The sequence below is a fragment of the Nelumbo lutea genome, chromosome 4, assembly GCF_056320005.1.
Source record: "Nelumbo lutea isolate HS-2025 chromosome 4, American lotus-T2T, whole genome shotgun sequence".
NCBI lineage: Eukaryota > Viridiplantae > Streptophyta > Magnoliopsida > Proteales > Nelumbonaceae > Nelumbo > Nelumbo lutea.
Window position 1 is genome coordinate 87,383,737 of NC_142687.1, and position 14,327 is coordinate 87,398,063.

Here is a 14,327-nt window from a genome sequence, read left to right on the forward strand (position 1 = left end):
CATGTGGGTAGATTAAATGCCATCACTCAATGTTGGTCCCAACCACTTGGGGTCTTGAGAGGGTAGTAGACTGGATTTGGTCCTAACCTTTGGCAGTTTTTTTTTTTTGCACAAAGTGGCACTCTCAGATAAGAACTAGAATTCTCACGCTTTTTAGCCTAGATTTTACCATTTCACCAAGTAATGGCCCCTAAACATGTAGATAGATAGGGGTGCAACTTAAGTAATGGCCCGGTTTGGGCCGGGCTTTGTCTCTGTATTAATAGAATATACCCAGGCCCGAGCTCGAGCCCAAGCCCGAGCCCGACCCAACCAGTGGGCCTAGGTCTTGGGCCCGTGCCCGGCCCTTAAATAAAGCCCAAAGCTCAGGATCAAGCCCAAGCCCGGCCAGAAAATTGGAAAAAAATATTTTTTTTGTTCAATAAAAAACTGTTTTTTTTTATATTAAAAGACCTCAAAACCTAAAAAATAATGAAAGATCTCACTATTTTTTAATTTTTTATTTTTGATTAGTAACAAGAAACTTTATTAATGATATGAAACTATGTGAAACTTTAGGTACAAAGGGGGGAGGTAAAATGTCTTAACTCCCCACCAACAAAATACATTGGAAGAAAGTCAAAAGTTAGCCCAAAATATAGATTCCCTATTCACCCCTTTCTTGGCTAACCCATCAGCAACTTAGTTAGCAGTCCGCTTCACCCAGCTGTAATGCAACACAATATCCCTATTAAGCCATTTGAATTTTTTCTTCCCATTGCTATAACACCACAGACCGCTGTCTTTTTTCTTTAGCCACCTAATCACCACCTCCGAGTCACCTTCAAGGACCAAACATCTGATGTTCAAATCTCTTGCTCTTTGAATACCTTTCAGGGCTGCAAGAATCTCAGCCCTAAGAGTCTCCTTCTCCAATTGGGCCTGAGAATATGGCAGTGATAACCATCGTCATTCCTGAAAATCCCCCAATCCCAGAAGGCCGAGGATTCCTTAAACAACTACCATCAAAATTCCGTTTTATAAACCCCGAGGGAGGAGGGGACCAAGAAGGGCTACGAGTCCTCTTACATAGGGCAGAGGAAGCTCTTTCCAATTTCTTACCAAGTCAGCCACAGAATAACCGGAAAACAGCTCCATAGTTTTCAGCTAGTGGGCTACCCTTACAAGTATTAGATCTAACAATTCTTCCTGGGTTCTTTCCTTGTTTGAAAATATTTGCGAGTTTCTTTCTTCCCATAGGGACACCAACACACTGCTGCCATAATGCTTCTCCACATAATCTTCACTCTCTTCTTCAGCCATCTGAGAAATGAAGCAGAGAACAAGCTTTGGACACTCCTAGGGGGAGTCCAGATACACCCAAAGAGGGAAAAAACCCACTCCCATACTGTTTTTCCACTGAACAAGTATCCATAAGGTGGTAACCAGTTTCCCCATCAGCTTTACAAAGAGTACACCTATTAGGAAGTAAACAAGAATTGGGTTTCTTTTTCTGAAGTAGGTCAATTGTGTTAATTCTTTCCAAGAAAGTTTCCCAACAAAAACTACCAACCTGAGGAGGAATGGGCTTGCTCCAAATTTCTTTAACTAGGAATGACAACCCAATAGGATAAGAAGGATGAGTTAATGTCTCAAAAAATGAAGCACAAGCGAAAATACCTGAGGAGGAAGGGGTCCAAAATCTGGTGTCCTCCTTATTAGGGTCCAAGAAAACATTTTCGAGGATGGCTAACAAAGACATGATGTATCCCAATCTGTATCCCTAATTGCCCTTCTCAGACCTAGGTTCTGCCCAAAACCAGAAGGAGAGTCTGAAGGGCTTAAGAAGGATGATATGGGTTCATTTTTCAAATCTGATAGAGCATACAAGGAGGGAAATTGGTGCATCAAAGGTGAGTCCCCAATCCAATGTTGTTCCCAAAATTTTATTCTATTACCGGAGTTAAGACCATACCTGATCTAAGGGGAGAAGACTGGAAGCAAATCATGAATGGCTTTCCAAGGAGAGACAACTGTAGCCCTTGCCAAAATTCCCAGTTCCCAACCGTTGTCTTCCATCCCATGTATGCTAGCCACAATTTATCTCTTTCCAATGGAAACCCTCCATAACCATTTCCCCAACAATGCCATGTTCCTTTTCCTAATATTCCCAATCCCAAGACCTCCTAGCTTTTACATCTAGTTACCACAAGAAATCCCTCATTAATTTTTCCGAAATGTTAGCAACCTTTATGGGGATCTTAAACACTGACAGGAAGTAAATAGGTAGGTTAGCTAGGGTAGACCTAATCAAAGTGACTCCCCCCACCCCCCGAAAGATGATTTTTCCTCCAAGAAGCAAGCCTTTTTTCAAATCTCTCCCCAACACCGGGAGAGATAAGCCTTTTTTCACTATTACTTGAAAAAAGATAAGAATAATAAAGAAAAAATATATTATATATTTTTTATTATATAAAATATATTTCTATTGTATAAATACATTATCAAGTTGGGCTCGAGATTTTTTGAGAAAGCCTGAGCCCGACCCAAATAAAGATAAAGCTCGATGTTTTAGGCTCGAGCCTAAGCCCGTAGGCCTGATATCTTGTCCAAGCCCGACTTAGATCCCCGCCCGCTACTCGACCCTCGAACAGGTCTAGTCCCAACTTGAGCCCGACCTGATCCAACCTAAGTTTTTGTATGGGTTGGGCCTGGGTTGGAAAAATCAAGCATTACCTAAACTTGGGTTGAGTGCTTGGGTAGCCTGAGTATAACCTGAGCCCTACCCAACCCAACCGATGCCTGACCCAACTTGAGTCCACCAACAAATACATACATATATGTTTTATATTTATATAAAAAATATTTTTTTTCTAATTATATATACATGTGTACATGTATAAAATATGTATTTGTACATTTCTAAATGGATTTTGTATATATTTTCAATGAACTCTACTTTTTAAATTGGGCCATAAAGGAAATATAAAAATATGTACATAAATTCTTTGATCTTTCAAACCTGACCAACCCACCCAAGCCCGACCCAACCTGATATTGTAAGGACTGATTTAATCCCAAAAGGTCGAACTTTGCTGGGTTAACAGGTGCAAAAATTGAATCTTTAATCGGTCCAAGAATGGAGAATTCGAAGTTCCCATGGAGAAATTATTTTCTCCTAGGATCGATCTAGGATTAGACAATCAATTTTGATGTCCATATCAAAGTTGGAATTGTACCTGGTGCAGATACCACAATTGCAGATCCCGAAGTGGTGGTTCACTCCCAAAACTCAAGTTCAAATCGAGTCCAAAAACTGAAGATGGCGCAGTCCAAAGCAAGAACTCGATCTAAGAGAGAGAGAGAGAGAGAGAGAGAGAGAGAGAGAGAGAGAGAGAGAGAGAGAGCTCCCATTTCAGCCTTGGTTGAACTAGGTTTTGGAGGTAGGAGAATAGATGATAATCTCTAGCAAGACTCTCTCTTACTTTAACATATATAGAGTTGGAAAAGTGTAGTCCTACTAGGAGTTTCCTTCTTACTTGATTAGAAGTTATCTTACTTGGAAACCATCCAAATCATCTTAGAAATAAGAATGATCCAATCCCATTCTAATTTTGACCCATGTTATGCAATTATCCAATTGTCTAGTGAAACTATTCATGTGACTAGTCAAACTAGTCTTTAATTGGATTGGACCATTATACTCAAGTAATTTGATTCACAAATTTAACCAGCCCATTAGACCTGAATATTGTATGGCGTAGGACCCACATGGGCCGAATTCACTAGGTGTGCTTAGTGAACCTCTTACCCAATCTCATTGGGCTTAGGTTGGTGCAACACTTAAACATAAGTGGGCTCTAGTTTTCAGCCACCCTATGAACCCTAAACCAATGGTTTAATGTGTGAAATAAGCCCATTAGGTTTCATCCCAAAAGACTTTTGCTTTTAACCTCTTAGCCCATATATGTATACATTGCTAACAGTCACAGGGAAGGACCTCTTCCTTGACTATGAAATGTAGTGTCACACTCTTTGCTCAAATAAATCCTAGGATTAAAGCCTTTTTGCAAACCCTTTCATAAAATAAACTATTTATAAGTATAAATTAATTTTGCAAATTAGCTTCTAATTTTTAAACATGTTGAAATCCACTGCTGGTAGTTTAAGTTTTATGTTTCCATCAGAGAGAGTGTTAATCAGGATATTCTCTTTGTCCGACAAAGCGACTGATCCTATCACAATTGCCCACTCAAGTGATATTCCAAATTGTTCCAATAGGTATTTGACCCTTAGAGGATCTCACTAGTTGGTACATCAAGAGCAGCCCAACCCAACACTTAGTGTAGCATCATTATCAAGTCTGATGTTAAGTGCAACTTTCTAGTTTTGCCCATCTATCTCCAAGGTCCAGGGCATAATTGGAAATGGTCCATGTTTAGTATTTTAGCAAACACCTACTAATTGTACCTTGGGTCTAACCCTAGTAGTTGAGACAGAACGCTCCACTAATTTGATAGTAAAACAGTGTCAACCTCGGCAAGATAACTCCTCACGTTTATTCAATGGTTGAGAATATTCTAAACTAACATAAGTCTCATAAATATCTAGTTTAAGAGGTAATACACAGAAACATAGCATAGCACACATGAAACAACAATTCTCTGATTTTATTCACTAATAAATGTTAGTATACATCAATTTGATAGGAGTTGACTGCATACACTGTATAACACCTGACCTAAACCCGAGCACAACCCCAGTTGTTTTGGGTAAGGTTGGGTTGATAAACTTGGGCTTGACCTCGGGTTGGGCCAGGCTTGAGCCCGAGGTTTACAGCTTTAGCGTTGGGCCTAGGTTGACCTTCAACCTGACCCGACCCAACATGCCTAAGTTTCACCCCTATGGCTAGACTCTCACTTAGAAAAGGGGTAAATAAACAATTTACCTCATATCTTTTTGTAACAAATGAAATCTGGTTTAGCTTCCTAATTCAAGTAGAAAACCTAACAGAGAGGCTTTCAATATGTTGTATTTGGTGTGGACCCCATTCTTTTCTTCTGGTCTTCTAAGTCAGATAGAGAATCCAATCTAAATTTACCACGTGGATGGTGGTCCCAAACAAAATATGTATGTATAGTTGCTCCTTAGTACAGAGTGGTTGTTAACTAATAATATAATTATTTAAAAAAGCAAGTCCTTTAATAATTTCAAAGCCTTATTCATCAAAAAAAAATTTCAAAGCCTTGATGTTGGTGCATATACTCTTTCTTGGTACTGAATAGAACAGAATGGTGTTTACAAGAAGAGGCACACACAGCTGTTGCTATATCTTGCAATCTTCAATTTCCTTTTTTTTGTATTTTTTTTAATTTTCTTATTGTTAGATGGAAAGCATTCTTTTAGTGGAGGATAATTCACTAGCTGTAATATGCAAACTATGCTGATAATCCCTAGAGTAAAAGGTAAATCGTTATGAGTGGCTCCTCTGTATATAGCAGGATGCTATGAACTTTGTCATGTTCATGTTCTTGTTAATTTGTTCCACTACACTTCTTTCATATATGTTTGTTTTTAGTACAACTTATATCTACCTGTCTTTGACATGTTTGTTTTTCTGATATATAGTGTTATGGAACTGGTGGATTCTGCAGTTCCAATGCAAGTTTTAGATCCTATTAAACAAACTATAGTCCAAGTTGAAGGGGTCAAAGTAAGTTTTAAATTTTTTTTTTTTCTCTAGATGGAATTTATTTCTGTATTCATCATTTCATCCCCACTGTTTTCTACTATATTCTTTTTATCTGCTTTGGCTCTTCTTTGTTTTACATTTTATCTTAAGGGTTCCTTAATCATCATATATTATTTTATCCTTAAAAGGTAAATTAGGTACTTGGCCGATATTTTCTAGTTCATTAATTTGACTAACTTATCATGTGTTGGTAACTATTATAGGTACTAAACTAATAAAAAATTATCATGGATACTAATGGAATCTCTTATCAAGATCTCTCATAAGGGCTATGTGGATCGGGGCAGGAATGTGTAGGTCACTTATTTAGTCACTGTTAGGTGGCTCAAAGTCTTTGGTTGCACTTTATCAAGGCATCTGGTTTGAGTTGGGTGATGCATAGGATGCAAAACACTGTGAAGAAACCCTCTGATTATGAGTAATTTCAGCACTAACCTCCCTCTTGCTCGAAATGTCGTTACCAACTTCTTGCTTTTCCATCTCTTAGTCAAATCTCTTGACAGTCAGAGACACATCAAAGACAGTTTGAAGAAGAAATCCTTTCCAGATCATCCTACTTTCAACTAAATCCCACTGAGAATTTGCATTAGAGCCTTCCAAAGCACACTGGGGTTGCTCTCCCTTTACTCTCTCTCCAAAGCAGGGTGTTTTTGTAAGGGGTAGGCAAATCATTGACCAAATCCTAATTGCTAATGAATGTGTGGAGGATTTCAAAAAAGTTGGAAAGAAAGGCTTTGTTTGTAAATTGAATTTGGAGAAAGCTTATTATATACTGGATTGGTCCTTTTTGTTGGAAGTTTTGAAGAATTTTGGATTTGGGAGAGATGGTGTAAATGGATAGAGGATGTGTTAAGACCTGTCATTACTCCTTGTTAGTGAATGGAACTGTGGTAGATTTCTTCCTAGCCTTAAGAGGGACTCGACAAGGAGATCCCTTATCTCCCTTTCTTTCACTTCGATTGCTAAGGTCCTTGGAAGGCTTATTGCTAGGGCAAACTAACATGAGTTGTTGAGGGGCTGGAAGGTTGGTTGTGGCAGTGTTCCGATTACTCACTTGCAATTTGCAGATGATATTTTACTTTTTTGTGAAGGAGGTAGGGATGCAACTTGGGCGGGTCCAACCTGAAATTTTACACGGGTTGGGCTTGGATTTTTGGTCCTTGGGCTGGAATTAAAATGGAGATAGTAAGGAAGAAGCTTTATAATGGACCATTATAATTAAGAAATTATATCTGTAACATGATATATTAAGAAATGGATCATTCAAAATGGACCATTCCATCTTTTGAGGCTTGACGTAGTCAAGAATTAAAACCCATTGATGTCCTGCGCCTAGGAAATTGATGCCTGTAACATGGAATTGTTTGATTCCATTTTCTCAAGCTATCTTTGTTCATCTTTTGAGGCCTGACCAACATCTTGTGCCACTATTTGTCATATTCAGTAGGGAATCTCCATAACCACTTTCCCAATAAATTTCTGAACCTAATCCCACTAGACCTCATTTCCTCCTTTCCTCATGCACACCATTTGCCAATTAATCAGTTATCCTCCTTTGACTCCCCAGGCTCCCAAAGGAATTCTCTCATAATTTTCTTCAATCTCGTGGCCATAAGAGCTGGAATTGAACACTGACATATAATAGATGGGTAAGCTAGTTAAAGTTGACCTAATTAATGTAATTCTACCTCCTAAAGAGATAAAGTTTTTCTTCCAAGCTACTAGTTTATTCATAAACTCATCAATAACTGGGTTCTAGAAGTTATAACTTTAGGGGATATGTTGGGAATCCCAATAGACTTCTAGTCTAAATATTCAGTCACAAGATAGAAAATATTAACTCTAATGATGTAAGACAAAGGAACATAAGGATCCCACATCAAGACCACCAAGAAAATGCCAAAGATAAGAGAAACCCACTGCTATATCCTGAACTAAACTGAAAATAACCCTGAAGGCATTAACGGTTGACTATAAATAAGAAAGATGAGTGCTAGCAAACAGCTCAGCTGCACACAAAAGATAGATGCAGTTGGCCCAGGAAAATCAATGTGCTTTAGGATTTCTTTTTTGTAGGCCCTACCTTGTATCTAGCATGTTGTACATTAAAGATGGTTGGTGCTAGCAATGCACGAAATAAAACTCAAAAGTATAAAACAGCCATAAAGAAGCTGGGTACTGAAATTAACTCAAATATCTCTCCAATCTTGGCCTTTCGTATGGGTTGACTAAAATTGTCAGATTCACTGGAGCTTTGGGGTACAATCAGAGTTTTAACGAAGTTTATACTGGCTTTGCTCTGTTGTCAGTTCAACTACAGGAAGTACTCCAGATGTCTCTTAGCTTGAATTCTTCACTAGTAAGTATTTCTTAGGCTTCCTTTGGAGCCTTCATATCTGATAAGACTTTGTCTAATCATGACACTGCTGCTGCCTCACATGATCATATCTGTAAGGGTTACAATCTAGAGTAATATGGTTAATGATTTGACCATCATTTCTCCCATCTGTTTGTTTTGTTTCATACTTTGTGTGAATTAATTTTTTGGGCCACCACCCCAACTCTTATGATTATGCCATTGGTTTTCAGATCATACTTTGCCATCTTTTGCCCACTGATAGCAATGGGGTCCTTGCAGAACTTATTTTGTCATGTTTTAATTTGTAGGGATGCCATCGCTTAAGGGGAAGGAAGGCTGGCTCATCTATGCATCTTGATGTGCACATAGAGGTAGACCATCCCACACTTTACTGTTAGAACTGCCAAGATGAACTTTATGTGAACTGCTGGTACCAAATGCTCACTACACAGTTGATTGATTCATCATTTCCATTGCTAGTTCTAGGAGAATTAGTGGTTACTATGCCCTTGCAGGTTGATCCTTTTTTAAATGTTCGTGCTGCTCATGATATTGGTGAAAATGTTCGTCGTCAAATCCAGAAGTCCCATACTGAAGTTGTTGAGGTCTTTATACACATAGGTAGGTTTCTTAATTATTGGGTTATCATTTCAAATGATCAATGTTGTATATGTGGTACCAATATGGGGCATAAAGTTCTCAGTGGTAAATAAGCTAGTTTGGACTGATTTTCAGGAACATGATTATAAAAAGAAGTGTTTATTGGTTGTAATGTAAAAACAATTTTAAAAAAGAGATTGTTGTTACGTTAAAATGAAATGGAATGTTAAACAAAGTAGTTATATGCCCAACCTCCATCGCACTTCCAAGCTCTTGTACTATGATATTATGAACACCTTCTGTTCCACTAAGACCTTCAAAAAATTAAACCACAACACAAGAATGAAAGCAGAGCTTTGGTGAATAGCCAGGGGGGTTCACTGTTGAGTATATCTGAGTGGGTCAGCTTCCAAAGGCCCTTCTTTTGTTACCATTTACTAATCTCCCATCCTTTTGTTGTGTGTATTTGGGAAAGGTTTTTCTCTCTCTTTAGTTGCAAGTGGATGGGTTCTTCAAACTTGGCAAGGCTGTTCAGTGCAGAAGCTTTCAGGTGGCCAAGGAAAAGAGGGAATATTTTGTGGAGATGCACAAGGGTGGAAGTTATGTGGACAGTCTAGGAAGGGAGAAATGCAAGAATTTTCAAGGAAAAGGCAATGTATGCAGGCCATATTTGAATGCATGACGGCTAGAATGGTGCATTGGGTAAAATCTTAGGAGCTGTTTTCTGCTTATACATATGATTTGTGGAGGAGATGGGGAGAGGTGGCTGCCTCCTCCTTAAGGAAGTTGAAAATCCATGAACAATACCACATGAGGAGGGGTTTGTAAGTCAAAACTTTGATGAGCAGTTTGAGAAATCCAGGTATATCAGGTATGGGAGGAGTTTTCAGGAAGAGGGAAGGAAATATCATTGCCCTGTTCTACTAATAAAAAAAAAATATCATTGCCCTGTTCTCAGGACCATTAGGTGAAGGGGACTCAACAAAAGCTGAACTCCTTGCGGTACTCCAAGGACTGCACTGGGCTGAGGAGATGAATATAAACAATTTGATTGTGGAGGGTGACTCTAAAGTTGTCATTGGCTGGTTGGAAAACAGGAAGTAATGTGGGGATATAAAATGGAGTGAAATGAAAGAAATCAAATGGCTAATGAGGAGATATGAATATACAATGGATGCCGAGATCAACAAATGGAATGGATGACACTCTAGCTAAGCAAGGGATTACTATAAATTAATTGTATTAGGCTTGCTTGTAACATGTATACTATTGTAGAGATAGGGTAGTATACTCTTCTAAGTTTCTTTTACTAAAGAAAAAAATGTCCTTGTTTTGTTATTTTTGATGAATAGCTTCCAAAGGCCCTTCAAACACGGGTTTGTGCTTGCATCTCTCATCTGGAAGAAATATGTAAGAGAACATTAAATTATGGATTCTTTAAGATCAAATTACTTTAAGGAAGAAAGTATCAGTTGATAAAATACGTAATTGTATAAGTTGTTTTCTCAGCCCCAACAACTATGAGCGGAATCTTGATCAATTAAATCAGGTTTTGCATCTTGTGATATGATATATTATGAATAATAGACTTCCACTATTGTTTAGTATTAATTTAACTTTTGCATCTCATTTATTTTATGCTTACTCCCAATCTAGTATCAAGAGATGACCTGGTTCGACTTTTTGTGGTGTTATTTTTCATCTATTTTCGGTCCTTTGTCTAATTTGAGTGACATGTTTGTCTCATTTCCTACTTAACAATCTTTAATCGACTCCATTTCCCTTACTCTTCTCCTTGTCATGGTTGTGGCAGACCCTATATCACAAGTTTCTCCCAGTATAACTGACCACGGGGTGGATGTGAAGGGAATAGACTACCAGAATCTGAATGTTTGTTTAGAGAATTATGATGTCAAAGCTATTGTTTATGATGTTCTCTCATCAAAATTCACAGAGGTATCATTTATTTCATGTTGAAGCCTGTTTTTTTTTTTTTGATCAATAACAGAAACTTTTATTAATTAAAAGGATATGGAAAATATACAACAAGAAGGGGGTTAAAATCTCTTACACCACCCAAAAAACATCACATTACAATACGGCTCAAAAGAAACTAGTTCTTCCCACCCCTTGTTGAAGCCTGTTTATTAGCTTTATCTTGTTTTGTTTGTATTTTTGATAGTCTTTTCTGTTTATCTTAGCTGTGTTTTGGGCATCAGTCCGGGAAGAATTTACAGGTATGTCCCACGATGAAATATTCCAGTTTTCATGAGATTCTCTATTCCTCTCCAAAAAATCCCGAGTATGAAGCTGTGTAATAAGAGGTGCCTTTTAGTATATGTGTTTGAGATTAATGGAAGATCTCTTAGAAACCCACCTTTATGGATTGGGGGCATCATATCTGGTAGAGAAGGAATCATGAATTGTGCCTATGGTGGCTTCCTTGGCAAAGGCAGCTCCACCTGGGCTGAGGTCATGAAGCTATATCTGGCATTAGAATTGTAGCTGCTAGGCATCCCACATCTCTTTTGATTAAAGGGGATTCTTTAAATGCGTTAGATGTTTAATGAAATAAGATTATCATTCTTGCTCACACATTTTGAGATGGATTCCTATGGATGAAAGTGTAATTGTTGATGGTCTTGCCACATTGAGGGTTAATCGGGAAGGAATACATTAGCGGCACTTCGTTGCAATATGAGCATGCATGTGCTTACTACTTCTACAACTGGTCATGGACTCCAAGACCTGATGGATTCACAATGGCATTCTACTTGGATCAAAATGTAATTGTTGACGGTCTTGCCACATTGAGGGTTAATCAGGAAGGAATATATAGCGGCACTTCATTGCAATATGAGCATGCATGTTCTTATTGCTTGTACAGCTGGTCATGGACTCCAAAACCTGATGGATTTACATTGGCGTTCTACTTGGATTGTTGGGGAATATCAAAGGATGAGGCTTTTCACCCTAATGATTTTAGACCTATAGGCCTGGTGTCTGGCTTGTACAAAATGCAGCCAAGGTCCTTTCTTTGAGACACAAGATGGTCCTTCCATTATTACACATTTTTAGGGAGCCTTTTCTCTCAATAGGCAGATAATTGATCAGATTCTCCTAGCAAATGAAAGCATTGAGGCAGTGAGAAGAACTGACAAGAAAGGAGTGTAAGCTGGATCTAGCTAAAGAAGATTGGGAGTTCTTAATTGAGGCGCTAAAGAAGACTGGGCTTTGGAATTGGTAGTATAACTGGATCAAAAGGCGTTTACAAACCTGTCACTATTCAACCTTAGTGAATAGGGCAGTCAAAGACTTATTTCCAAAGAAGAGGAGTCCTTTTTTTTAAATTTTTTGAAGAGTCAGACTCAGAATAAAGGATTTCATTAAAATAAAAAAGATTCATACAACACGAGGGGTGTTAAGATAACACCCAGCTGCATCCTAGCACAAATTCCGATTACTACAATAGATAAGTCAAGAGATAAAGAACTGGTCATGATTACAAGTTTGTAACTAAAGAAAATTCCAAAAATTCTCCCCCAATTCTGTTCTTCTAGTCTGAAGGAAATCTGGATGCACCAGAATCCAGTCTGACACCAAATTCACAATCAAGGCTAAAAGACCTCCAATGCTCTTCTGTTTGTTCTCAAATAATCTTCTATTTCTCTCATTCCATAAGACTCAACAGCAAAAGGGATGCAGCTCCACACAATCTTGGCTTTCTTGCTCCCATTAAATCTTGGCCAAGAGGAGAAGAACTCTGCTGTAGTCAAAGGCTGAAGTAAGTTCATTACAAATAGAAAGTAGAAAAAGCTCCATATGATATGAGCCGTCTTGCACATGTAGAACAGGTGGAAAACTGTTTCCTCATCCGAACAGCAAAGATAATAGAAACTTGCCATGCAGAAGCCTCTATTCTTCAGGTGGTCTGAGGTTAAGATGTTGTCTAACGAAACCAACCATGTGAAAGCTTTCACTCTAGGGGGGATAGGATTCCCCCACACTCCTTCCACCTGATCAGCAACCATCTGTTCCATTATTGGTGCAATGTAAAAGGATTTCACAGTAAACATTCCATTTTTGTATTCTTTCCACCACAGTCCATCTCTATCAGAAGTAGAAATTTCAGTCTGTTGCAGATTTTCTAACAGCAGTAGACATTCTTCAATTTCCTGATCTCTCAATGGCCTCTTAAACTTTGGGCTCCACACCAATTAGTCTCCCGTCACCTCAAAATATTGATCTACCCTCACCTGCTGCTCAGAGAGCCTGTAAAGTCTTGGACATACCTCCCTCAGCTTCCCAACCCCACACCATTCATCTTCCCAGAATCTCTCTTGATCCCTCCCCCACCTTAAAACTGACCAAAGCTTTGAACTCTCTATTAAAATTCATTATCCCCTTCAACACACTCACTCCATAGGAATTTGAAACTTCCTTGATTCCCATCCAAACCTCGCTACCCCATATTTCCCCCCTACCACCCTCCTCCATAAAGAATCCTTTTCTTTATCCAGCCCAAACCTCCATAGTCACTTCCCAATGGAGCCCTATTAAACAACCTCACCCTTCTAAACCCCAGTCCCCCTTTTCCTTTTGGTCTGCAAACCTTACCCAATTCACCAAATGGAACTTCTTTTGACTCCTAACTCCTTCCCAAAGGAAATCTCTTTGAAGTTTTTCAATCTTTTCAGCCACCTTCCTTGGAATCTTTAAGAGTGACAAATAATGTTGGTAAGATTGAAAGGACATTCCTTATGAGAGTTATTCTGCTCCCAAAAGACAAGTATTTTTCTTTCCACTTCTCCAGTTTTCTTTCCATACTTTCTAGCACTGGCCTCCATACCCCTACTTTGGAAATCTTGGTCCCCACTGGGAGATCCAAATAGTTGAAAGGTAGCTCCCCTAACTGGCGGCACTCCAACACCGCAGCACATTGATACAGCACCTCCCTCTCTACTTCCCCCGCTCCAATGAAGAGGAGTCTTAGGCAAGGTGATCCACTTTCTCCCTTCCTATTCATTTTGGTGGTTGATATGTTCAGTAGGTTGATCATCAGGGCTGATAGTTTGCAATTAATTACATGTTGGAGAGTGGGGAAAGAGGAAATAGTATTGACACATCTCTAATTTGCTAATGATATTTAGGATTGCCTTTAGGAGCTATTCCAAAGAGAATAAATTTTAGGACCCAATTCTAGAGAAATTCTCAAAGAAACTGACAACATGGAAGAGGAATTACATTTCTCTAGGAGGAAGAATCATTCTCATTTGGTCTACCTTGGCTAAACTACTTCTTTATCTCCTCTCAGTTTTCAAGATGCCATAGGGGGTGGTTAGGTCGGTGGAGAAGGTTATGAGAGACATTCTTTGGGAACCACGAGAAGGAAAAAGAGACCATTTGATTAAGTGGGACATTGTGTGTAAAGCCAAAGAGAACCACTTGTAGATGCAGCCACAATCATAACCTTACTTTGGTTACTGATAGAAATCAATTACTCAAAAGAAAAGAAGTCACCTTACCGAATTTTCATTGTTGGGCAGGCACTACCAGTTTTCAGCACTGAAAAATATCAAATAACTAGTTTTCTACTCACCTGAATCAACCACCACTTTTACAATCACACGACTGTGG

General features: G+C 38.7%; 1 protein-coding gene across 2 annotated transcripts in view; it reads left to right on the forward strand.

The window, feature by feature from the left end:
• Nucleotides 1-14,327, forward strand: part of LOC148861578 (Cation efflux family protein) — a 42,600-nt gene that overhangs the window by 19,822 nt on the left and 8,451 nt on the right. For both annotated transcript variants that reach the window (XM_088986638.1, XM_088986637.1), the window contains exons 7-10: nt 5,608-5,692; nt 8,399-8,461; nt 8,606-8,711; nt 10,504-10,646. In XM_088986638.1, coding sequence (XP_088842764.1) covers nt 5,608-5,692; nt 8,399-8,461; nt 8,606-8,711; nt 10,504-10,646 — 397 coding nt within the window. The remainder of the gene's footprint in view (nt 1-5,607; nt 5,693-8,398; nt 8,462-8,605; nt 8,712-10,503; nt 10,647-14,327) is intronic.